This window comes from Bufo gargarizans, chromosome 8 (genome assembly GCF_014858855.1).
Source record: "Bufo gargarizans isolate SCDJY-AF-19 chromosome 8, ASM1485885v1, whole genome shotgun sequence".
NCBI lineage: Eukaryota > Metazoa > Chordata > Amphibia > Anura > Bufonidae > Bufo > Bufo gargarizans.
This window is the reverse complement of record NC_058087.1, coordinates 60,548,939-60,576,570: the sequence shown is the minus strand read 5'-3', so window position 1 is coordinate 60,576,570 and position 27,632 is coordinate 60,548,939. Positions and strand designations below refer to the sequence as shown.

Here is a 27,632-nt window from a genome sequence, read left to right as displayed (position 1 = left end):
TGAACAATCCATCAGTATTGTTAATGTCCCAAAAAAACTGGAGTGGATCCAAAACAGAGATGACTGAGTCAACCATTCAAGAACCGCTGGGTTGCTGGTCAAGACACGACCACTAGATGACACTGGTTGCTCAGGCCTCTCGCTGCGACTCCTGCTGCCACTCCCTCTTACTCTGCTGCGACCTGTGCCAGAAACATTTAGGTCTCTGCCACCTACCTGTGCAGGGCCTGGCATTTCTCTGTCTAACATACTGTTAGATCAGATAAATAAAAAGGAAATTAAAACACCCTCAAAAAAGTCTGTAATTTTCTCACTTCACCACACTTCGGCTAATAAGCCTTTTTTTTTTCTTCCACTAATACACGACAAAAAGGGCTGTAATTTTCTCGCTTCACCACACAATGGCAAATACTTTTTTTGTGCCACTAATATGTGCAAAAAGGGCTCTAGATATTAAAACTGCACCGCTGAACGGCAAATATATTTTTCTTTTACCACTAATACACAACAAAAAGGACTTTAGAACATATAACTGCACCGCTGAACCCTTATTTCCCTTATTTTTTTCCACTTATACACAACACAAAAGGCTTTAGAACATATAACTGCACCGTTGAACGGCAAATTATATTTTTCTTTTTTACACTTATACACTCCACAAAAGGGCTTTAGAACACAGCTGTACAGCAAATAGGCCCTTATTTTTTTTACACTTATACATGACACAAAAGGCTTTAGAATGTATAACTGCAATGCTGAACGGCAAATAGGCCCTTATTTCTTTCCACTTATACTGTATTTCTGGTAGGTGACTTTGCTTCAGGTCCCTAGTAAACCAGAGTAATTTGGTGAGGTTGACTGTAATGCTTATTTGGTATGCTTAGTCCTTTTGTTTCTGTATCTTCCAAGCCCTTAAACAGGTAGCTATTATGTATTCAATGTATGGTGAGGCTGCGTGTAGCTAGATTGTCCTCCACCATGTGCAAAGGTGCCCATTAAGCCTTTAGTAGTGGCTGTTATCACCAATGTCTCTCTTTAGCTTGGTTATCTTCTTCCAGGGATGAAAATGCTATCCTCTGGTTATAGGATCTAGGATCTAAGAGGGTCACAGGAGGAAAATGCTCTCCTGCGCCTCATACCTTGGCTCTACCTAATTTCTGTATCTTGCTTCACCCACTATTCCGTGGTATGTAGCCTCGGTTTCACAACTGGCTCTGCTCTTCACCTAACCTCCTAATGACTCTAGAACCATCCCACTAGGCCTGCACTAAGTATTTATATGACTTAAGTACTATCTCCATCTAGTGGTGGGATGTATAAATTACACCAGACCAGCATATGAACAGGGATACAACAGGTGTTGCAATACAAAATGACATGCAGTAGGATAATGCTGTTTTACAGTAATTTTGCAGTTCCCACGTTTCCTGAGTGGGACGCTGCATACACCCATGGTAAAATATAAGTCGCCCTCGAAGTTGGTAATATCTGAAGCTGTGGATCTCTAAGCCAATTCCTGAACTACACCAAATACACACCACCAAGTATACACATATGGATCTAGACATTGCAATGCAATATCATTACTCTTCGATAACCTCCTGTAAATAAAGAGTTATGCACAAAAACACATTCTATGCAAATATATAAGATATCACATACACTTTTTTATTTTTTTGAGGTAAATGTGTTACAGACAAAAATGCTGATTGAATAATGATCTCACATAAGGGCAGTAAAGTCCATGATATGGTTCAAAATACATAGTCTATACCTAAAATGGGGTATAAAACATGTATAAAAACTTTTTAAAGTGCAAAATGTTTTGTATAAAAAGGATGTGCACAGAAAAGTCAGGGTAGTGTACTTTAAACATTACATCAACATAGTCCCTTGATAACCTGAAAATGGGATAAAAAAAGGGGTTAAATAGATTAAATAAATTAAAACACAAATAAAGTGCAACTATGATTCTTCTTTGGATTCAAGTGGAGTCCTTGATGGAGTCCTTGCAAATACAACACCGAGAGGTTCTCAAAACAAAAACAATAACAGAAGTCCTCTCAAACAAATGGCAGCTCCTGCTCCATATAAGGGTTTAGCAACGGCCTACTTTAATTGTAGGGATCTGAACAGGATGACACATCCGTAGGGATTGGACTTTCAGAATCCCAGGAATCAGGAGAAGATCCTTCTGGATGTCCCTCCATCATCCGCTGTTTAGGATTGGATGGCAAGTTCAGTTCCTTTTTCACCTTTTCAAAGATAGGGGGCTGTTCTTTTTTTAAGGTTGTAATCCAGCGCAATTGCAGGGTCAATCCTGGTTACAGGGTTTGATTGCTCTGGTGGATCTTTCATTGATGAAGAATTTGCTGGTTTCTCTTTATAGGTTGGGATAGTGTATCCCTGATGCTGTTGTACAGCTAGTTGCTGAAATAGAACTGCACAGTCCTCTACAGCTGTACTGAGGCTTTTTGGTTTGGGCCTTCTTCTCCTAACCCGTTCCCTCTGGGGTCTAGGTTCACTGACAGGGTCTTTGGTAATAATGGTGGGCTGCCATAGAATATTGGTGCCTGCAAATCCTGTGGCATATTGGTTCTGAGTGCTAGGTGGCACATACTTTGCAGGCCGCATGGGGGCGGTAGAAGGTTCTTGTTCCAGATCCTCCTCAGACTCAGAGTCTTTGGCAAGCTCCTGGGTCTCCTTGGGCTGTCCTGGCCGACGTACTGCAGTAGTGCAAGGTCCACGCGTATCTTCTGCAGGGGTGAACTCAACCACTCATTGACATACAGACTATGTAGCCAAGCAGAGAGCTCCTTTCTCTTCACAGATCGGCAATGTACGTAATAGTCCCTGTTAGTCTCCACTCTCCATATCACGGATAAATCCAAATACTCATTGCTTACAAAAGTCAAGAACTCGGCCCAATCTCTGCACCAGAACCGAGAAGTCTTTTACAGGTTCCTCTATTAACTTGCGAGTTAGACCCTCGTTATATTTCTTACAAGCATGGGTGCGCGGGAGTGGAGCTGACTTAATCTCCGCTGACAACTTGGCCCAAAGTGCTGTCTGTTCAGTAGTGCGCCACGCTATGGTGGGGGAATCAGCAACCAGACCAGACCTGTCGGCATAATGTGGAGGCCGGTGTCGCAGCATCGCGACTGCGTACTGACCTGCACTGTAATCCGCCGATTCAGTGTTGCGAACCACACTGCGTTCCCTCCAGTGGCGATCCCATAAGTCCTGGACACGAACCTGCAGTTCAGGAGTAATAGGCGTAGTGGTCCATGTCGGAGCGCGCAACAAGGTCCCGTCCGGATCCAATCTCTTGTGCAGAGCTCTCTCGCTTCTCTGCCATGCTGCTTCGGCAAAACACCTCTCTCTCCATGAAGCAATCAGCGTCTCTCTTTTCAACGTGCGCACGCACGTCACGCTCTTCCTGAGTGTTAGGCCCGCCTCCCAGGTCTGTATGACTGACAGGAGCGACGCAAACATTATCCACCGTACAAGGGGCGGTCTCAGGGAGTCGGGTGTCCGGAGCAGCACTGGTCAGTATTCCACTTGGGTTTGGTGGTTTGATGACACACAATAATGGAGCAGTTTTTTTGTGCATTAAGGCCTCTTTCACACTTGCGTTGTCCGGATCTGGCGTGTACTCCACTTGCCGGAATTACACGCCGGACCCGGAAAAACGCAAGTGTACTGAAAGCATTTGAAGACGGATCCGTCTTCAAAATGCTTTCAGTGTTACTATGGCAGCCAGCACGCTATTAAAGTCCTGGTTGCCATAGTAGGAGCGGGGAGCGGGGGAGCGGTATACTTACAGTCCGCGCGGCTCCCGGGGCTCTCCAGAATGACGTCAGAGCGCCCCATGCGCATGGATGACGTGCCATGCGATCACGTCATCCATGCGCCTGGGGTGCCCTGACGTCACTCTGGAGCGCCCCGGGAGCCGCACAGATGGAAAGTATGCTGCTCCCCCGCTCCCCACTACACTTTACCATGGCTGCCAGGACTTTAGCGTCCCGGCAGCCATGGTAACCATTGAGAAAAAGCTAAACGTCGGATCCGGCAATGCGCCGAAACGACGTTTAGCTTAAGGCCGGATCCGGATCAATGCCTTTCAATGGGCATTAATTCCGGATCCGGCCTTGCGGCAAGTGTTCAGGATTTTTGGCCGGAGCAAAAAGCGCAGCATGCTGCGGTATTTTCTCCTGCCAAAAAACTGAACTGAAGACATCCTAATGCATCCTGAACGGATTTCACTCCATTCAGAATGCATTAGGATAATCCTGATCAGGATTCTTCCGGCATAGAGCCCCGACGACGGAACTCTATGCCAGAAGACAAGAACACAAGTGTGAAAGAGCCCTTAGATAATCATATGTGGCTATATTTTTGTCACAACATCCAATAGGTGGGCACATCGATATTCCACACATGGTTCCACACATTCAGTTCTGTGGCAGAACTTTTCACAGGGCAGAGGAGGCGGTGCTGCGTTTGCTTACAGGGTTCGGCCTCTCAGAGTTGATACAGCAAAGGTAGGATAGGCTTGGCTGGACAATTTTACATAAGTGGGCGGCACTAGGTTTTCCCGCTCTTCAGGGGGTGTTACTAACTTATCCACAGTGATGGTGCAGTATTTTTTCAAACAAGAAGGCCTCCGGCGGCCATCTTAAGTGCATAGAAACAGTCTATTCAATGACAGCAAGCCATTTTAGTGACACACAAATGTCTGCTTCTCTCACTTTTAACACTGTGATTTCTATGCTGATGACTAGTATAGCACTTCCATGCAATTTTCAAACAGTTTAAACAGTTCTGTAGCCCAGTGGGCTTATTCACATGCGACAGTCTCTAAAATATGGCGCAGGGATTAATATCTTGTTCGTAACACCAAGAAAATATATGCAGCCAGCCAGAACCGCAGGGGCATCACGTGAGGTGCCCGGTGGGCCGATGAGGGGCCAAACAATAACACAGTTCATCGGTTTACTCACGGTTAGCAGAAAGCCTCTCTGGGCTGGCAGCACAGTGTTGAGGAAGACAGCACAAAATCCTCCGGGGCACGCTCTGTGAGAGGGAAGCATCAGCCTAGATGGAGGTTGAGGTGCCCTTGGTGGCAGTGGTGTTTAGGGTGCTTGTGGCAGCTGGGTCCCTTGGTGTTATTTGTCGTGACGCCTAGTACAGTTAATGGTGGTACAACCAGTGGTAAGAATGAAGTAGACAGTGGTAGGATACAACTCACAACTTTTACTGATGTTTGTTCCAGTTGTGGCATATACATCCAGACAGAATACAGTCTTTTGCAATTTAGAGGAATTCTGTTGATCCACTGTTAATAGGTTTGGCTGGGTTTAGCTTAGCTTGAAGGTTCTGTATAAGTATTTCTGGTTGGTGACTTTTCTTCAGGTCCCTAGTAAACCAGAGTAATTTGGTGAGGTTGCCTGTAATGCTCATTTGGTATGCTTAGTCCTTTTGTTTCTGTATCTTCCAAGCCCTTGAACAGGTAGCTAGTCTGTATTCTTCAATGTATGGTGAGGCTGCCTGTAGCTAGATTGTCCTCCACCATGTGCAAAGGTGCCCATTAAGCCTTTAGTAGATGGCTGTTATCACAGATGTCTCTCTTTAGCTTGGTTATCTTCTTCCAGGGACGAAACTGCTATACTCTGGTTATAGGATCTAGGATCTAAGAGGGTCACAGGAGGAAAACGCTCTCCTGCGCCTCATACCTTGGCTCTACCTCATTTTTGTATCTTGCTTCACCCACTATTCCGTGGTGTGTAGCCTCAGTTTTACAACTGGCTCTGCTCTTCACTAACCTCCTAATGAATCTAGAACCATCCCACTAGGCCTGCCCTAAGAATTTATATGACTTAAGTACTATCTCCATCTAGTGGTGGGATGTATAAACTACACCAGACCAGCCTATGAACAGGGATACAACAGGTGTTGCAATACAAAATGACATGCAGTAAGATAATGCCGTTTTCCAGTAATTTTGCAGTTCCCACGTGTCCTGAGTGGGACGCTGCACTTTCCCTACACATTGAATAATCTTTCCGTGAACTTGTAAATCCTTTTTTTAGCACAATGAAGTCTTTCCTAGCACTGTCCCTAGCGCCTGCTGAGGTCTCTCCCTGCACTAAGTACACTGGAAAATGACAGAATCCAAGATGGCTGATGCTATTTACAGGGATGTGATATCACAGGGCTGGCTGGCTGCTGATTGGCTGCATGCATGACATTATGGGTGATCCCGCGTTCCCAGAGTTCCTTGCTCCATATCCTCACACATGCAGCAGCCATTTTAGGAAAAAATGTGATTCGTTACCATGAAGCTTAAGAACTTTGGATTCAGTGCAAATCTTATTTCTCCTGAAATTCGGATCGAATTCCACTTCATCAACTTCGATTCCCTCACCTCTAGTTGTCACAGTTTCATTAGCTTTGTCTGACTGGGAATGCCATGCATCCATTCTGCATGGGTTCAGGTGTCATGTCTGAGCAGCTCTGTCTGTGACCGCCATGCATCCATTCCGTATGGGGTCCAGGCATCTGCCTGTCTCATGTCTGTGCAGCTCTGTCAATGACCTCCATGCATCTGTTCCTCATGGGGTCCAGGCATCTGCCTGTCTCATGTCTGTGCAGCTCTGTCAATGACCTCCGTGCATCTGTTCCTCATTGGGTCAAAGCATCTGCCTGTCTCATGTCTGTGACAGGCCAATCTCTTTTTGGACAAGTCAGAAAAGAGTATGTAAATCCTAGTTGTGCCAAATTGAGCCACTTTTTAGACACCTTCTAAGTGCAGACATTTTATTACATTTGAGCCTTTCAATGTACATAGATTGATGCTGTTTATAAAGAATACCATTAAATGTTCATAAAAAAATTAAAATATTGGGGCAAAAATTGTTTTTATTTGACAGATTTTTACATTACAACTGCAACAGCCAAAGCACATATCACCATGGCAGTCGAAGTGTTCCAGAAGGCGACATTCTCTTCTGTGTATCAAAAATATATGATTCCTGCCTCCAGTGAAATCTGTAATATGATTCTATCCTACATGAAAGCAAAAGTAAGATATGTTATTAAGTGGATTATTACAAGCCTATTTATTTGTAATGTAGTTTAAGAGGACTAGTCGTCCCCAGGTATGTCTGTTTAAAGGGATGTTTCCGGACCAGGGCTGGTTCATTCCATCCAGCCGCTGCTTGATTCCAAACTACATTTGGGACTTGCCAGTATATGTCAGATGACACCTACAGCCAATCACTGCCTGCCACAGTGGCTGCGGTGGTGGTGTTCCACATACCTGCTCATCACTAGGTCTGGATTGGTTGACAAGGTGAGCCCCCTCTCTGAAAACCAATTAATGCCGTGATTCCTATTGACCAAGGCATCAAACAGACTAAATGGTGGGATCAGTGTTACCTCAATTTCAATTGCTGCACAGCGTGTATAGATTACCTTTATATGTGTGGCACATTGGGAACGCCTTCCAAATAGTGCCATCTATATGGTATATGGTGGATGTTGGGAAGACATTATTGAAATTATTTTCATTTTCAGTTTTTTGGTTTTGTTAATGTTTTATTAATATTTTGTATACAATATTTTGAGATATTCTCGGCGTAGTATTGTTACCTAGATCTCAAATGTAGCTTTTCAGATAGCGGCGTGTAATGCAGTGGATTCAAGATTATATGAATAAAGATGTCAAACACAAAATATATATCAATCTGTTCAGCTCATCCTGCTCTGTAACATGATGCCTGCAGATTGTACTACATTTCATGATGACAAGTCCTGTTTAAATACTATATAAATCTCTGTTTGACTATGTATCACAACCAGTTCCCAAAATGTGACTCCCTAATCTTGTTTAGTATTAGAGATGAGTGGACTGATTCCAAGAGAGAAAGAGACTTGAGACACTCAGTACTCTTGTGTACTCCTGCATGTCTCACTTAGAGAAGTATTGTCTCTCTCTTTCTGGTCTTATAGGAACTATATTTTCCCTGGTATTTGATATATGAAATTATATGATGTCCTAGGAGTAGTGTTGTGCGAATTTGCGAGTTTTCAAGCTTCGGGTTATCTAACTCCATAAGTGTTAACAGAATTCCATAACTGAATTCTTAGATAACCCGAACCTTGTACGCTGAACTTGAAAACACAAGTTCCCTCATCCCTACCAAGGAGATCTTAGAGTGTTACATACCAACTAACAGGACAATTTGTGCATATTTAATTCAGTTAGAATCAATTCGGACCCGAATAAAGAATTTTCAACAATTCAGTGAATGAGAGATTAAATGAATTTCAAGAAGTTTGCTCAGCTCTACTTAGTATGAAAGTAAACATTAGTCTTAACAACAAGTGTGTTTATTATGTAAAACAGGGGTGTTTGCCAAGATGTATGTGGCGTGACAGTCAGCATGCACATCCTGCTTCCTGGTTGAACATAGACATTATTGGGATCATTTAGATGCCTGTTTTAATAACCCTTGCGCTAGAGCATAATGTGCCTACGCTATGTATAGGCACTGGCCTCTATGTAACTTAGGCACATCCACTGCTGATGTAAATCTATGCTAGCCCCCTTGCTGGAGTAGAATTCATTCATTTTCTACGCCTAAAACGGGCCTAGAAAATGATAAATGACAGCATGTAAATTGTTGCTTTGAAAAAGGACAAAACAGTTGGCTCACTTTGGTTTGACCACGCCTGGTGCTCAGGATCAAAAGAAACACCCCTAGTTCTGAATAAAATTTGCAAAAGATGGAACCGGCACTCAAAACACTTGTAGTTCACGTGGAGATAAAATAGATACAATTTATTAAATGTACATGTGCATATATAACCTAAAATGTCAATTACAATAAAATTCTAATAGCAATAAAATTCTATACAGGATCGCAGATGGCTCTATAATCGCACAGGTATAGGTGTATCAGATTTCGGATCCGCTAAATCGAACCCACTGCATCCGTATCTCCCCAGTGGGGGTGATTATTAGATCGCAGTTAGTTCAGATAGAGCGGTTTCCCCAGCCTGACCTAAACCGTTGCCGGCAACACAGATTGTGACGTTGCTATAGATGTTTCTATACGTCTTGTGTTAGATCCAAACAGATGGTAGATTAAATGATGGATTAGATGGTGTACATCTTTTCTTTTAAATGATCTTACTTAATATAACATTCAAATTGTCCATCCAGTTTGTGATATCCTATTGTGCCAATGTGTCATATGCAGTCCCAGCCGTATTTCGGCTGTTTGCCCCCAAGTGAAGGAGGCTTTGTGTCCTTATTCAATATCGATCTATTCAAATAATATCGCTACTCACTGTGTACCCCGATACTTTGTCTCATTCGGTGTGCGGGAATGTCTGCTGTGGCGTCCCACAGATCAGCTGTTCTCCTCTCCGGCAATGTTAGTTCTGGCTTGATCGAGATCTCGTCTTGCTTCCTGCTTGAGCTTGGTACAGACGTGAGTAGGATAATACTTCTTTCGATAGTGCTTTTTTCGGTGAAGTCTCACTCAGATTTTCGCATGTTAGTACATGGCCATTGTCGAGATTCCTTATTACACAGGTATTCCGCCCAGACGCGTTTTGAGACCCCCTTGTCTCTTCCTCAGTGGGTGACCTGTGTGTTATGTGGTCTCGACTTTATACCTTCCTCATTATCCTTTTAATTGATTTCACTTGGTATGTGAGGCTTGGCACTTATGACGTAATCCTCTAGCTATGCAAATTTTCCGTGCAGCTTCTCATGTGGCTTGTCATCAAGTGATTTTCTGTGCGATTTTTGTATGGTCTTAACTCCATGTCCCTTCACATTATCATACAATTTTCGATCCAAATATTATTTCCCTATCAATATCTGTGTAAATGTATACGGGAAGAGCAATTCTCGTTCTAATACAATAATAATACAGTACTATAATGATCTTCATACATAGCAATCCCTATGTAAAAATATATAATACTTCTTTACAAATAAAATTTCTCGTAGGTGTCCTCCCGATAGTTTTCCCAAAAGACTCCACCGAGACATCTCGAAGAATCTTCCGAGAAAAACGGTGAAGGCAACTTTCGAGCATTAAAATCTATCTAACACTAAAGATGAATATCTCAGTTTTCTGAACATCATTGGGATCACCTCTCAGAATACTCTAATATTATCGAGAAAGGTTTTTAAATATTAATATGTCTTAGATCGAATTGCATATTATCTTGCTTATCTCGATCTTTAATCAAATCTTCTCCAATATGTGTTTTTCATGCGTTTTATTTTTATGCTTTATTTTTTTCCGCACCTGCGTTTTTTTCAAGAGTCATTTAGATAGCCCTATATATCTTGTGTGTGTATATATATATATATATATATGAATATAAATGAGCAGGGCACTCAAGGAAAACCGTGACCATGTAGTGAAAGCAATGATAAGCTTTTATTACTAAAATAGATATAATTAATAAACAAGATATGTTTGATAAAACAATGTATCACAATAGGATATACAACATACAATAAACTGCCGATAACATATGATCAATTGACCAGCTAGCAAATGATCAATATCCAATCGAACGAATATACCTCCAGTCCAATGGTTAGCATCCGAAAAACATTATCGAAAATTCTGATCGTTATTTATCGAATCCAAAAAAGTCCTGCAATGTTCCAATTTAACACGGCGGTATCTCGCCGAAACAACGTGGGTAGCGGCGTCCCGCTACTAAATAGCTTGCAAGTGAAAGTGATCCGTTACCTTTATATCGACCTGATGTTCGTCCGAAAATATTACATGAGCCTTCAGATGTACTCACTCCTAGAATATGCCTTTTGATGTTTGTAGCACTATTCAGTCAGGATATTGAAGACGGCTCACTATTTGGTTGCGGTCGGTTTGTTGGTAAGGTAAACGTCTCAGTACAGCAATGGGGTGTAGCACCAGACGCGTTTCGGGGTCCAACCCCTTCCTCAGTTGCATGCTTCACCCCATTGAAAGACCCCTCTTTTATACTGAATTTTCTTTGCTTTAATTGGTCTCAATTTAATCGTCACATCCTGTTTGCCGATTGACTCAGGTGTTCTCCATTACAGCTCCAGCATGGATATAGTGTTGTGTGGAATACAAAAAGTTATATGGAGAAGCTGTAGAAAAAACTGTCATTTGGGTAGAACATAAATCTGTCATACAAAGGATCCCCCGCAAGTCGAAATTATGACGTTGATATTTATTATTGTAGTAAAGATGTTTGGGGGGACAAGTCTTGTCCGTATTCTATTGAAAAAGCGAAAAACACATGGTTGCCGCATCAAAAACGCAGAATGCATGGATGCGTTTTTTATTTTAAATAATGCAGAAAATAGTAATATATAACTGGAAAAAATTGCAGAAGTATGTTGAATTGCTAAAGGTGTCTAAAAAGGTTTTTTCTACAGCTTCTCCATATAACTTTTTGTATTCCACACAACACTATATCCATGCTGGAGCTGTAATGGAGAACACCTGAGTCAATCGGCAAACAGGATGTGACGATCAAATTGAGACCAATTAAAGCAAAGAAAATTCAGTATAAAAGAGGGGTCTTTCAATGGGGTGAAGCATGCCACTGAGGAAGGGGTTGGACCCCGAAACGCGTCTGGTGCTACACCCCATTGCTGTACTGAGACGTTTACCTTACCAACAAACCGACCGCAACCAAATAGTGAGCCGTCTTCAATATCCTGACTGAATAGTGCTACAAACATCAAAAGGCATATTCTAGGAGTGAGTACATCTGAAGGCTCATGTAATATTTTCGGACGAACATCAGGTCGATATAAAGGTAACGGATCACTTTCACTTGCAAGCTATTTAGTAGCGGGACGCCGCTACCCACGTTGTTTCGGCGAGATACCGCCGTGTTAAATTGGAACATTGCAGGACTTTTTTGGATTCGATAAATAACGATCAGAATTTTCGATAATGTTTTTCGGATGCTAACCATTGGACTGGAGGTATATTCGTTCGATTGGATATTGATCATTTGCTAGCTGGTCAATTGATCATATGTTATCGGCAGTTTATTGTATGTTGTATATCCTATTGTGATACATTGTTTTATCAAACATATCTTGTTTATTAATTATATCTATTTTAGTAATAAAAGCTTATCATTGCTTTCACTACATGGTCACGGTTTTCCTTGAGTGCCCTGCTCATTTATATTCTTATGCTTTCTTGTATTGAGTGAGTGGTCTCAACTTGCAGGAGCACCTGGTGTTGTTTCAGTGCCTTAGTGCGACATTTCATTCATTTGTCATATATATATATATATATATATATATATATAAAAAATACAAAAAAAGAGGGGACAATCTATCACTTTTTGCCATTCCATTATATGGCGATTGTCCATTTTATCATTTCTTATTTTAATTTTAATTTTTCTAAGTATTGCTCTAATTTTAGAGGCGTCCATATGGATTTCTCTTTTGTGGTGCTTTGATATTACATGTAGTAGAGTTTTGGACCTAATCTATTGCAGACTAAACAACCTGTATCACATATAGAGAGGAGGTCACATTCTCAAGACAGACAGCTAGAAAGAGGGGAAAATGGCAATAATGACCAGGGTGGGTACAATATACCCATACAAAACAGATATAAAACTCTACAAGACCAGTATTTTTTAGACAGGACCCCACCACATCACAAACCACGAATAAGACACAGACTATCACGATCACCAAGACTAATTCAACACATACGGACACCATCAAGGAATTATATACAACAAACTCCCCCAATACATCCATACAATCTGAGACAGCGGAACCTGTCCCCAATATACCATCAACAACCATACAAACGATCATACAAGGGACCACATCACCAACCAATGAATCCAACTGTAGAAAAACAAGGAGAGGACAGAGAAAGAAGAGGGAGAGACAGAGGGAGACATTAACCACCTCACCAGACTCAATAGTAAATTTGAGTTCTATAACACTCACTGATACACAGAAGAAACTCCTGGATAGGGGCTTAAAATTTGCACCTACGTCTAAACTGAATAAATTTGACACATATATTGGACTACAAAAATGTATGAGGAAGGTATGTCTGAAAAAACACTACCAGAAGAACCTGATAATAGTAGAACCTCCAGTGAAAAATAGTTATGAACAAGGTGAGATAATACAACATACAGGGTTAAAAAACAAGTCAAAAAAATTCCCAAGAGGCGAAATTGGCCATGATATGGCCACTTTCCAGAGATCAGTCGAAAATGACTTGAAAAAAATCAAGGTAAAGAATGAGGGGAACAACCTGACAGGAAGAGAAATCCGAGCGATCAAAGATTTACAGAAGCAGGAAAATATCACAATACGCCCTGCAGATAAAGGGGGGCTATAGTGATCTTGGACACAACACAGTACAATGAGGAATGCCTAAGACAATTAGGGGATATAACCACGTATAAGAAATTAAAAGGCAATCCGGGACAGGATTTCAATAAAATCCTAAGTACTGTGATAGGGGTCTGAAAGAGAAAATCTTATCTGATCAAGAACGGAATTTCATCTTGGGCACACAGGGAAGACTACCTGTCTTCTACTGTCTGCCCAAGATCCACAAGAATTTAGAGAACCCAACAGGACGCCCTATAGTCTCTGGAATAGGGTCAATAACATCGAACCTTTCCCAGTACATCGATGTATTACTGCAGCCTGTGGTGAGGAAGACCCAGTCATATATTAGAGACACCACTGACATCATTGGGACAGTGGAGGGTCTGGACGTCCGGCCCGGCTGGATCCTCGGCACGCTGGATGTCCAGTCCCTTTACACTAGTATCAAACATGACCAGGGCCTCGCTGCAGTAAGATCACAATTGGAAATGGACGGTACCATGGGCTCCAAACAGATAGAATTTTTGATGGAGGGTATTAAATCTATACTACACCACAATTATTTCCACTTTGAGGGTGACCATTTTTTGCAGCTTTGTGGGACAGCCATGGGGACCAGGTTCGCCCCGAGTTATGCAAATTTATTTCTGGCGCAATGGGAGCATCACCCCGAGGCTGGGGGCGGACCTGATCCTCTGGCGTCGCTACATCGATGACGTTCTTTTTATTTGGGGGGGTGATACCCATCAGTTACGTCCATTTTTGGAGAATCTCAATAACAATGACATGAACCTGGTCTTCTCTAAGATGGGAGAGGAATTTACAGAATTCCTGGACATTCAGATTACACGACGGGAAAACCAATATATGTGCAATACCCACCACAAACGGACAGCTATAAATAGCTTTATACCTTTTTCTAGCTGTCACCTACCCCAATGGCTCCTAAATATCCCCTCAGGCCAGTTTTGTCGAATAAGACGTAATTGCACTGACGAAACAGACTTCGAATTTGAGGCCCAGAGGATGAAACAACAATTTGAGTGCAAAAATTACCCAGAGAGAATCCTACAAGACGCCTTAGAAAAAACAAGGAAAATAGATAGAAGTACATTCTTTTAGCCACGTATGCACACAGATATAATAAAAGAGTGTGAACTTAGGATAATCTTACCATACAGTGCACAATTTAAGCAAGTTCGTCACATTATAAACCAACACTGGCACTTTTTATTAAGAGACAAGGTCATTGGACCTACACTTCACACCTTTCCCCTAATCACATTCACTAAATCACCAAATTTAGGTATAAAAATTGCACCGTCAGTTAAAAATCACAAGAAAAGAGAAGCACCAACAGTTTAAAAATGGCTGAACATGAATGGGTTCTATAGATGTGGGAAGTGTCTAGGGTGTAGGAACACGTCATTCCCAAAGAAGACAACTAATGTTCAATCCACTCAAAACCAGTTCGCCTTGGACATCAAAGATTGTTTAACATGTGACTTCTCCAGTGTGGTCTACCTTATCCAGTGCCCCTGCCATAAACAATATATTGGCAGAACAAAGTGGCCCCTGAGAGTGAGAATAACAGAACACCTAAACAACATCAAAAAAGGATATGAGAACCATTCCTTATCCAAACACTTCAAGGTGGCACACAATAGTGACCTCAGGGGCATTACGTTTGTGGCCCTGGAGAAGGTGGACACACACTGGAGGGGTGGCAATCACATCATGAGGATGTCCCGGGCAGAATCGAGAAGGATTTATGATTTTGGTAGCCTTCTCCCTGCAGGTCTGAATTCAGACCTGGAGATTTTTGGTTTTAATTGAAGTATCAATATTAATATCAATACTACTATAGCAATAACATCTATTAATAATACTGATGAGTGAGAGATAAGTAGCAGGAATAATATTCCAAAACTCTACTACATGTAATATCAAAGCACCACAAAAGAGAAATCCGTATGGACGCCTCTAAAATTAGAGCAATACTTAGAACAATCGCCATATAATTAGGAATGGCAAAACGTGATAGATTGTCCCCCCTTTTTAAATATTTTTTATATATTTTTATATATATATATATATATATATACAAGATATATAGCAGGGCTGGCCAACCTGTGGCTCTCCAGCTGTTGTAAAACTACAACTCCCACCATGCTTTGCTGTAGGCTGATACCTGTAGGCAGTCTGGGCATGCTGGGAGTTGTAGTTTTGCAACAGCTGGAGAGCCTCAGGTTGGCCATCCCTGATATATAGGGCTATCTAAATGACTCTTGAAAAAAAACGCAGGTGCGGAAAAGAAAAAAAGATAAAAGAAAAAAGAAAAAAAAGAAAGAAAACTTAAAAATAAAACTTTTGAAAAAAGCATATTGGAGAAGATTTGATTAAAGATCGAGATAAGCAAGATAATATGCAATTCGATCTAAGACATATTAATATTTAAAAACCTTTCTCGATAATATTAGAGTATTCTGAGAGGTGATCCCAATGATGTTCAGAAAACTGAGATATTCATCTTTAGTGTTAGATAGATTTTAATGCTCGAAAGTTGCCTTCACCGTTTTTCTCGGAAGATTCTTCGAGATGGTCTCGGTGGAGTCTTTCGGGAAAACTATCGGGAGGACACCTCAGAGAAATTTTATTTGTAAAGAAGTATTATATATTTTTACATAGGGATTGCTATGTATGAAGATCATTATAGTACTGTATTATTATTGTATTAGAACGAGAATTGCTCTTCCCGTATACATTTGCACAGATATTGATAGGGAAATAATATTTGGATCGAAAATTGTATTATAATGTGAAGGGACATGGAGTTAAGACCGTACAAAAATCGCCTCACATACCAAGTGAAATCAATTAAAATGATAATGAGGAAGGTATAAAGTCGAGACCACATAACACACAGGTCACCCACTGAGGAAGAGACAAGGGGGTCTCGAAACGCGTCTGGGCGGAATACCTGTGTAATAAGGAATCTCGACAAAACATGGCCATGTACTAACATGCGAAAATCTGAGTGAGACTTCACCTAAAAAAGCACATTATCCTACTCACGTCTGTACCAAGCTCACGCAGGAAGCAAGACGAGATCTCGATCAAGCCAGAACTAACATTGCCGGAGCGGAGAACTGCTGATCTGTGGGACGCCACAGCAGACATTCCCGCACACCGAACGAGACAAAGTATCGGGGTACACAGTGAGTAGCGATATTATTTGAATAGATCGATATTGCATAAGGACACAAAGCCTCCTTCACTTGGGGGCAAACAGCCGAAATACGGCTGGGACTGCATATGACACATTGGCACAATAGGATATCACAAACTGGATGGACAATTTGAATGTTATATTAAGTAAGATCATTTAAAAGAAAAGATGTACACCATCTAATCCATCTTTTAATCTACCATCTGTTTGGATCTAACACAAGACTTATAGAAACATCTATAGCACAATCTGTGTTGCCGGCAACGGTTTAGGTCGGGCTGGGGAAACCGCTCTATCTGAGCTAACTGCGATCTAATAATCACCCCCACTGGGGAGATACGGATGCAGTGGGTTCAATTTAGCGGATCCAAAATCTGATACACCTATACCTGTGCGATTATAGAGCCATCTGCGATCCTGTATAGAATTTTATTGCTATTAGAATTTTATTGTAATTGACATTTTAGGTTATATATGCACATGTATAATAAATTGTATCTATTTTATCTCCACGTGAACTACAAGTGTTTTGAGTGCCGGTTCCATCTTTTGCAGATAAATGAGAGCAGCCTGTAATAATAAGCAGATATTTGCAGTAAAGTGATCTGTATAGACCATGAAGTGGAACTGATTATTAGTGGGGATGAGCGAACACCTGAAAGTTCGGGTTCAGCCGAACTTCAGCTCAAAGTTCGGGACCCGATCTTGGCCCCAAAGCCCACTGAAGTCAATGGGGACCAAACTTTGGGGCACTAAAATGCCTGTAAAATAGACATAGACATAGTGAGGGCTGCAAAAGGAAGCAAAATGGGGGTAAGAGCAGGACAATTGCCCTGCAAACAAATGTGGATAGGGAAATGACATAAAATAGAAAAAAGTTAAAAAAATAATAATCTTTGACTAGGAGGCGGAGGTCAAAGTGGAGTATAAGGTTGGGGAGGCGGTAGACGTGACTGTGTAGGTAGAAGTGGTGGAGGAGGTAACGAACCCTTTATTTTTTATTTTTTTATAAATTTGGGAAGACCCTAAAACATTGGGAAATAGAAAAGAGAATGCAAAGAGAAAGTGCGATGGAGTATAACAATGCCTGGTTGCAGCCGGTATACTTGTCTATTCAGCACAAGGTACGGACAAGTCCTGTGGGATCCATGCCTGGTTCATTTTATTCAACGTGAGCTTGTCCATATTGGCTGTGGACAGGCGGCTGCGCTTGTCTATGATCACCCCCCTACCGTGCTAAACACTAGTTTGGACAATACACTGGCCACAGCACAGGCCAGCACCTCCAAGGCGTAAAGGGCAAGCTCAGGCCATGTGCCCAATTTAGAGACCAAGAAGTTGAATGGGACAGACTCATCAGTCAGAACGTGTGGGTGTGAGCACACTTACTTTCCACCATGTTGCTGAAATGCTGCCTCCTGCTAAGACGTTCCATATCAGCTGGTGGTGCTGGGTGTTGTGGCTTGCTGACAAAGCTTTTCCACATTTCAGCCATGCTAACCCTCCCTTCTAAGGTGCTGGCAGTATCCCATCTGCGTTGGCGACTTCTTCGTCCTCCTCTGCCTTCGCCTTGTGCTTCCACTGAGCCCCCACTGTCAGGTGGGAATGCCAATGTAAGATGGAGAAACAGCTCATACTGTTTCTGTACACATTACTTTATTAGAACTGTCATTCTGCATTTTGGCACAAGAGGCCGCTGTTTCCCTACACAGCTAACATACTGCAATAATTGAATATGCATTGAGAGGTTTTTTTTACTAGCTGAAGAAGAACCAGGAAATGACTCGACAGACACAGAAGCTGGAAGGCAGCATCTAGTGGCATCCAGGTGCCAGTAAGATCTGGAGTGGCCAGAGTCACTGTTGGAAGTGACTGATGACTGTCAGCAATCCAGATGTCATCCAGGAAAGAGAGGATTGGTTCCCGGAAGGCTGGAAAAGTTGTGGAACTGAGCTACAGACCCTGCAGGGCCTCATTGTGGACATACTTGTTATTTGGTTTAAGTCACTATCTGATGAAGAACAGACCCGGGTCGGTAAGACAGATCGTGTATGCACCGCAGTATTTTGTGTGAGCCTGGAAAAACTAGAGACTGTGATCTAGCTTGCATTTAGTTAGTCAGATAGTGATCCTGTGTGAGGCAGGCTGCAAGGATTGTGCTACAAAGATTCTGAAATTTCCCAACACCAGGACCTACTATTGTAAGTTTATAGCTCGCTCCTGGATGAAACAAGGGACTTCACTGCAAACTTCAGCTACTCCAGCGTCTTGACTGGGAGTATTATGGACACGTGTCACGGTGTCGTTTAGGAAGAAGGGAAGGGAAACTATTATATAAACCTGTAAGATTGTGAGCTCTTGTGCTGCACTGCGGGCCACCTATATCTAGCACCACACACAATTGTTCCCGTTTCCTAGGGTAATAAGCGGTATGGCGGGTCAGTGATAGTTGTGCCCGCAATAGGTAAATTATTGCAAGTGGTGTCTGTCGGCCATCTTAGGGCACCGTGTTGTGCAGCACAGGGGTCTCAGCGTCCAGGCCAAGCGTATGTAACTTTATTATATGTTCACTACATTTGAGATTGTGTTTCATTCTTTTGTTCAGTAAAGTTTTTGTTTTCTGAACAGCTGGTGTCGGTGTTGCTTTCCTTGTCTGTGACTTTGCGGTATCCCGGGGAGCCCACCTCAGTTCATGGTCTTCAGCAGCAATCAGCGGCACGTCTACCAGCATACGCTTGTACTCGCGCATCTTCTGATCACGCTCCAGTAACGGAATTAAGGATGGCACAGCGGCACGCTGTCCTTGTAGCGGGGATCCCGAAGGGTGGCCACTCATTAGCAGCACTGGTTAGAATGTGGGCAACTCGAAGGTCTTTACACAGGCACTGCAACATGTAGTCGCTCATGTGTGCCAGGCTACCCAGAGGCAACGACTTCCTCTTTCTCTCCACTGTTTGGGAGGTGGACAGCTGAACGCTTCCATTAGATCTTTCATGGTTTTTTAGGTGTTTACTCCACTGCAGCTCGTGCTTTGCATTTAGATGCCTGGTCATGCAGGTGGTGCTCAGGTTTAGAACATTTATGCCTCACTTCAGGCTCTGAATGCAAAGCGTGCAAACCACTCGGGTCTGGTCGTCAGCACATTGTCTGAAGTACTGCCACGCCAGGGAACTCCTTGGAGCTGGATTTGGTGTGCTCAGTCCCTGGGTGCGGTGGGCAGTAGAAGGCGTACTGCCTAGGGGACAGCCACTCTGCTTTTGCACCCTGCTCCCTCTTGCTATGCGGCTGGCGCTGTGTGACCACCACTTCTTCTTCCGAACTGCACACGTCAACTCACATGTGCAATGAGCAGGACACTAGTACAGTGGGTCAGTATATATGTGTAGTAGTTCGTGACGCCAATTGCAGCTTGCGCAGGTACTGTAGCAGGGCCCTTTAAGATGTTATAGCTCACGTACCAGGTGAGGAATGCCAGAGGGGGATAATGTCTCTGTATTGTAGATATGGTAGTTTCAACGGTGTCTCCTACCTTGGTATGGCTGGACTCCTGGATCCTGGCTCACTTGCAATAAAATTGAGTGTGGTCAGTAGGAGTAATTAAGGAATGATTGAGATCCAGACAGGAGATATAATCCAACTTGTCTTTACTTAATGGCAACAGATATCCATACGAGTTACAGCTTTACTCTTTTGGGTCCCAGCAGGTATTGGCAATATGTTGCAGGAATTTATATCTATTCTGCTTCTTGGCATATGCCTAGTGAATCTGGCAGGTATTTGTCTTCTGCTCTGTCTGTCTTCTGCTTGTAATGGGCCTGACTAGCTGAGGAGGTATTTGGCTTCTTCTAGACTCTGGATTAGTACTCACAGGAATGCTTGCAGGGAATGGCCTCCTGGAGATCTGAAGTTCTAGAGGTTGTTGCTTGCTTGTAACCCGCTGAGGTAGATGACTCAGGCTGGGAAGAGTGATCCTTGGCCTCAGCCGAGGCTGGATCCTAGGTTGGGATCCCTGTAACCGGGAGCTCCTACTAACACAGCCCTTCCCAGCAGGGGGGCTGGTACACACTAACTTAACTTCCTCTCCTCCTCATGAGACAGGACATGGGACAATCCCACTTCTGCTCACACAGGGGAGGCTAGACTGGAATGGACTATTCCAGGCTAGGTATACTAAACTGGCTATGGCCTGCTAAACATATTGCTGCCACCTGCTGGTGGACAGGGAAATGACAGCATAATATATCACACAGGCCTGGAAAATACATATAATGATGGAAATGCACAGTTAAATTACACAAGATGACAATAAATATAAACTTAACATGTTGTAGCAGGGAGACATAGTTTAGTAACATACTCTGGGATGTTACACATGACCTTGATTCCATGTGGGGTCTAGGACCTCATCATCCTCCAAATTATCTTCCACCCACTCTTCACTCTGCCCTCCTTGTTGGTCTGCACACTTCAGAAATCCACAGCAGTTGGCACCTGTGTTTCGACATAATAAGAGATGTGCTGCGGTGGTCCTCCCATGTCCATATCCTGAAACATAAGTGGTTGGGCATCGATGCTAGCAATCTCTTCCACTTCTGCGGCAGGGCTAGGTGGACGGCCCTCGGAAACTCTGCCAGCAGAGTCATCAAAAATCATAAGAGACTGCTGCGTGACTTGGGGCTTAGACTGCTTGTCTGATTTGCAAGGTGGTGAGGTGAAAGACAGATGCCCATGGGCTGCAGGTGCCAACTCTGTGCTTTCAGCAGGGGACCGGATGGGAGACTATGTGAATGAACTGGAGGCACTGTCAGCTACCCAATCTACTGCCGCCTCTACTTGTTCTGTCCTCACCATTCGTACACCGGTATTCGGGCCTACAAAATAACGCTGAACATTCTGTCGCCTACGTGCACCTGAGGAAGGTGTCTCATTTGGGCTTGTAGCTGGCACAGATCGACCACGTCTTCTCCCTGCAACAGGAGCTCCACCAACACCAGCAGCACCACGACCAGGACCACGTCCCTTATTTGATGCTCTCCTCATTCTTTGAGGTCACCCACCAAACTAACAGACGTATTAACTATATTTAATTTCCCTGTCACGTATGCAATGCAGATGTACCTCACACAAAAATGTTGTATATTTCACACACCGAACTAACAGATGAATTAACTATATTTATTTCCCTGTCAGGTATGCAGTGTAGGCGTACCTCACAACAAGAATTGGAATATTTCACACACCAGTCTAACAGACGGGTTAACTATATTTATTTCCCTGTCACGTATGCAGTGCAGGTGTACCTCACACAAAAAAGGGAATATCTCACCCACTGAACTAAGACAGATTAACTATTATATTTTTGTGTCGGGTTACAAAGAGGGTGGATTACACCGATAGGATCCCCCATGATCTCCTGTACGGTACTACCTGTGCCCAGAGCGGTGGTCAACACTCCCTCTTTATGTATGTATGGGAGAGCCGACTATACAGCACTTGTGTTAAATATACACATATGATGTAAGAGTATTTATTTTCACTTAAAACACTGCTGACAAATGTATTGCACATTTAATACAGACTAAAGGATACTATACCAAGTGTTTTTGTTTGTAGTTGATCTTTATTATCGCTTACATATCTTTTGTTCGTGGGGTCCTCATGTTCGAGTTTCGCCTAAGGCCTCACAAAGTCTAGAGCCGCCTCTGCCTAACACTCTCCCTCACTTCAGCTGCCAGCTTCCTGTCCCTGCAATACTCAGAGCTGATGGGCGGTGCTATACGTGATCCAGCTTTTATAGAGGCTGGGTCATATGATGCACCAGCCAATCACAGCCATGCCATTGAAAGGCATGGCTGTGATGGCTTCTAAGTGCCTACAGCTTAAAAGCTTGTTGATTGGCAGCCCTGCAGCCTTTCAACAAGTTTTATTAAATGCCCAAACACAGAACTCGAACCCAAACTTTTCTGGCAAAGTTCGGGTTCGGGTCCAGGTACCCAAAAATTTTGGTACAGACCTGAACTTTACAGTTCGGGTTCGCTCAACACTAATTATTAGGCTTAGTGGCCAGTGTGAGAACTGCAGGATTTTTTGTTAAAATTTTTTTTTAACATAGATAGTGACGTGGAAACGTAAAGGCTATGTACACCTGTGGGGGCAATTTATTTTAAATTATCTCATTATACCTTTTTTGAGCTAAAAATAATTTTTTCAGTTGGTCTTTATTAACAATATGGAATCCTTTTTTGTGTACAGAGCTGAGATGCTCTACTAGCTGCCTGTGGATTTTTTGCCTTTTCCCTCATCTAGGAGTAGATGCAGGCTCGGACTGGCCCACAGGGGTACAGATGAATCCCCCAGTGGGCCCCTGAGCAAGGTGAGTCCCTAGTCTCCCCTTGCACAAGTGGCACATAACACAGTAGACTTTTTGCACTACATATATCCAGTGTACAGCATCTCGACCAGCCTATGTTCATATAAAAAAAAACTTGATAGATTATTAACCCCTTAGCGCCATTTGACATGTACACTCGTCATGGAGCACTGATACTTTGCGCTCCATGACGAGTATACACATCATGGCATTAAACTGTCACCACAGTAGCGTAGTGTGGGTTGCTAGCACCCGGGGCAAGCTAAGTATTGCGCCCCCCCCCCCTCCAACCTGTGGCCACGCCCCTTTTTACAGATAATGTAGTAGATATCACTTGCAGTCATACGTAACACCTCAGATAACACAGTGATAACTCTCTGAGTACATATAATGGTAGATGGGTGTGAGCCCCAAGAATTCAGAACACGGATAATGTGACCTGAAGTCTGGGGCCAGGATGCGGCAGGGTGGGCCAAATTCTATAGCCACCCTGCCGTCACTACAGAACATATAGGGTAATACAGCTCCCCATACCTCTTACATCCAGTGATGTCTCCTTTGATGTAGATGTTCTCTTTTCTCATCTTCTCCTTTCAGACCAGACCACCTTTTTTCAGCCATTTTTAATCTCTGCAGTTTGACAAAAAAAATCTTAGTTTACTACTTTTCCATCATCCTCCCATCTTCTGGACAAATCATCCTACCACCCCCAATACTGTGCCGCTGTGCTCCCCAATATTATACTGCAGAAACTAATAAACCCCCTGAAAATACTAGTACCATGCAAATAATGCCCCCTTAAATAATTATTGGCACACAGTGCCCTAAAATACCTGTGCCCAGCAAATAGTGCCCCTGACACTAATAGTGTAAACATAACGTCCCCAAAAATAATTGTGGTAAGCTGATACTGTGCCAAGGTGCCCCCACAGTAATAGTGTTCCCAAAAGTCCCACCAATAGGAATAATTCTCTGCTAGAGCACACACAGTGCCCCCCAACATATCTCTGTGCCCCAGAGGTAATACTGCTCCCATAGTGCCCATACTATTAATCATGTTCCCCATAGACCCCCAGTAGTAATAAAGCCCACCGTTATACCCCCAGTAGTAATAATTCTCCTTATATTGTGACAGTACAAAAAATGTCCCCTATAATGTGTGTCAGTGCAAAAAATACTCCCTTTTAATGCCCCCAGTTGAGCTAATGTCCCAATAAAAAATTCCCCATATATAGTGCCCCGGTAGATGCAAATTATGGGGGACACTAAGGGCATCTACTGGGGCACTATATATGGGGCATTTTTTATTGGTACATTATGGTGGGCACTAGGAGGAAGCGGGGAGAGGAGCACTATGGTGGCATTTACTGGGGGTACTATATAGGGGCATTTTATACTGGCACATTATGGGGGACACTGAGGGCAAGTATAAAATACCCATTCTTAGTGCCCCCCGTGGATGACCCCATAGTACCTCTCTCCCCCCTTCCCCATAGTACCCACTAGAGATGAGCGAATTTCATATTTTGAAATTCGCTCACAATTCGTTTGGTGGTAAAAGGTGAATTACGTTATGGATTCCGTTACCACAGACCATAATGCAATTCTATGACGAAATGCATAACGGAATATTAGGAATGCCTAACGTCATAGTAGAAGTCTATGGGCTGCAAAATGCATCCGTCCTGTTTCCGTTGTGCATTCCGTCATAGAATTACGTTATGGTCTGTGGTAACGGAATTAATAACGCAATTCACCTTTTACCACCAAATGAAGTATGAACGAATTTCAAAATATGAAATTCGCTCATCTCTAGTACCCACCATAATGTTTCCCAGTATAAAATGCCCCCATACAGAGCCCCCCCATATAAAATACCCCTTCTTTGTGGCCTCTGCAGAAGCCCCCATAGTGGTCCTCTCCCCCCTTCCCCTATAGTGCCCCCATATAAAATACCCCTTTTTTGTGGTCTTATTAGATGCCCCCATATTGCCCCCAATAATGTGCCAGTAAGAACAGCACATCTTCCTTTGAAAGGCATTTACCACCTTAACATTTCCTTTAAATGTGCTCTTGCTGCCTGTCTGATAAAGAATTTTTGCACATTTGTGTGTGAAAGCCAGGTCCCAGGATCCTTATTTATGACCTCATATGGCCAGCTGACACTGTCATCACTCACGGTCTGTCAGTGTCATGTCGCTCAGTCACACACAGGCCGCCGCTGCACTCTGTCCTGAAGTGGCAGCCATCTTCTTAAGTTCTTCTTCTTAAGTTCTCAGTGTCTGGAAGGTGGGTGGAGCCTATACAAGGGCGTACTGCCGTGCGCGCCCTGGTGATTCATCAAGTTGTGTGCTCCTTCAGCTGACAGTTTACCGCTCCTCGCTCACTCTGTGCAGTGCAGCATAGCAGAGCGAAAACATTAAGTCAGTGTTTTTTGCTCCAGCGGCCAGCCAGCCACCCCTGCAGTCTGGCGCCTGGGACAACGCCCACCCCCCCGCCCATGGTGACAGCGCTGAGACCCCGGATGTTACACACAGCCAGGGATCTCAGCTAAACCGCCCGGGACCAATGAGGGCGGTCCCGGGCCGGCGATCGCTCTGATTGGCTAGTCTGTACAGACTAGCCAATCGGAGGATTCTGATGCTGGCTGTCAGGTTCTGATGCCCACATTCTGTGACTGTGGGCATCAGAACATTGTTATATATGTGTGTGTGTGTATGTATATGTGTATATATATATATATATATATAAAAATAATAATAATTAACCCCCCCCGCAGCTTCTTATCTGCCCCCTAATTTCAGGATGGCCGGGCGCGATCCCCTGCCCCTCCTCCCCCATTTTCAGGATGGCCAGAGCAGTTTGCAGATTGTCAGCACATAGTGCTTGAAACTACTGACATTGGTGTTGGCACCGATGGCAGCCGTTTAACCCCTTCCATGCCGCAGTCCATAGGGACTCCCCCATCGGGCGCTGCACTGCTGTGGCAGCAGTCCCGATGGTTACCATGGCAACAGGTCGCCTTCACAGGCCATTGGCTTGCCATGGTATAGTTAAGCCTGATCAGCCTCCTGCTAAAGGCAGGAGGCTGATCAAGCTGTGTAAAGTCACAATACACTGCAGTACACTACGGTATATAGCATACTGCAGTGTATTATAGAGGAATCAGATCCACTGGATCTGCAAGAACCAAGTGGGTCTGGGTTAAAAATAATGTAAAAAAAAGAAAGGGGTAAACAAGTTTAAAAAAAAAAATCTAATTTCTTCTTATAGCCGCACATTAATAATTGATTAAACATTTAAAAAATAAAATATACTACACATGATCTATAAAACGGTCATGTTACTTTCTCCGCAGGGTGAACGCCACAGAAAATAAAAAACTATATGAAAAAAATAACTATGATGGAAACTTTTCCTAAAAAAGGTATAAAAGTGATCAAAAAAGTTGTATGTACCCCGAAATCGTACCAATCAAAACGTAACCTCATCCTGAAAAAAATAGCCCCTATGTGAGACAATCGCCCAAAAAATAAAAAATAAATATGGTTTTCAGAAAATGGAGACACAAAAACATGAATTATTTTTTTCTAAAATGTTATTATTGTGTTAAAGTAAAATAAATTAAAAAAACATACATATTGGGTATTGCTGCGTCCGTAAGAAAAAAAAACAATTTTTTGTCACCTTACATCACAATAAGGTATAATATCAAGTGATCAAAAGTCATATGCACCCCAAAATAAGTATCAATCAAACCATTATCTCATACCCCAAAAAATTAGCCCCTACATAAGACAGTCGCCCCAAAAACTAAAAAAAACTATGGCTTTCAGAATATGATACACGGAAAAAATCTTTTTTTTTAATGCTTTATGTCAAACTGAATCAAACAACCAAAAAAGTTGTCATATTTGGTATAGTCGCTTTCGTAACATCCTGCTCTATAAACATACCACATGATCTAACCTGTCAGATAAACACAGTACATAACAAAAGATAAAAACAGGCCAAAAACAGCTATTTTTTGTTACTTTGCTTCACAAAAAGTGTAATATACAGTAACCAAAAATCATATGTACCCTAAAATAGTACAAACAAAACTGCCACCTTATACTGTACTTTCTAAAATGGGGTCTTCTTTTGGAGTTTCTACTCTAGGGGTGCATTAAGGGGTCTTCAAATGTGACATGACAGCTTAAGTGTAAAAAAATAAAAATAAAATCTAATTTCTTCTTATAGCCGCACATTAATAATTGATTAAACATTTAAAAAATAAAATATACTACACATGTTTGATATTACTTTCCCCGCACGGTCAACGCCACAGAAAAAAAAAAAGAAGTGAAATCTGCCCTCCAAAAACGATTTCCTTTCCTTCTGTGCCCTGCCGTGTGCCCATACAGCAGTTTACGACCACATATGGGGTGTTTCTGTAAACTACAGAATCAGGGCAATAAATATTGAGTTTTGTGTGGCTGTTAACCCATGCAGAGCAAGCCCTAAGTCCACAACTGGTCGACCATCCTTATGCTGTTAAGTGCATGGAGTCCCAGGATTAAAACCTGATCGGTCATGACTTGGCGCTCCATTAGTCAATGGGGGGATGAAGA

The 27,632-nt window shown here is 42.8% G+C and overlaps 1 protein-coding gene across 4 annotated transcripts in view; it reads left to right on the top strand.

Annotated features, from left to right (window-relative positions):
* Positions 1 to 27,632, top strand: part of LOC122945262 (probable S-adenosylmethionine-dependent methyltransferase CRG1) — a 142,093-nt gene that overhangs the window by 5,905 nt on the left and 108,556 nt on the right. Inside the window, exon 2 of one of the 4 annotated variants that reach the window (XM_044304283.1) lies at positions 6,933 to 7,084. In XM_044304283.1, coding sequence (XP_044160218.1) covers positions 6,974 to 7,084 — 111 coding nt within the window. In that variant the 5' untranslated portion in view covers positions 6,933 to 6,973. Of the gene's footprint in view, positions 1 to 6,932; positions 7,085 to 18,431; positions 18,699 to 27,632 lie in introns of those variants that run through there. The other 3 variants (XM_044304281.1, XM_044304282.1, XM_044304284.1) reach the window with 3 other exon arrangements.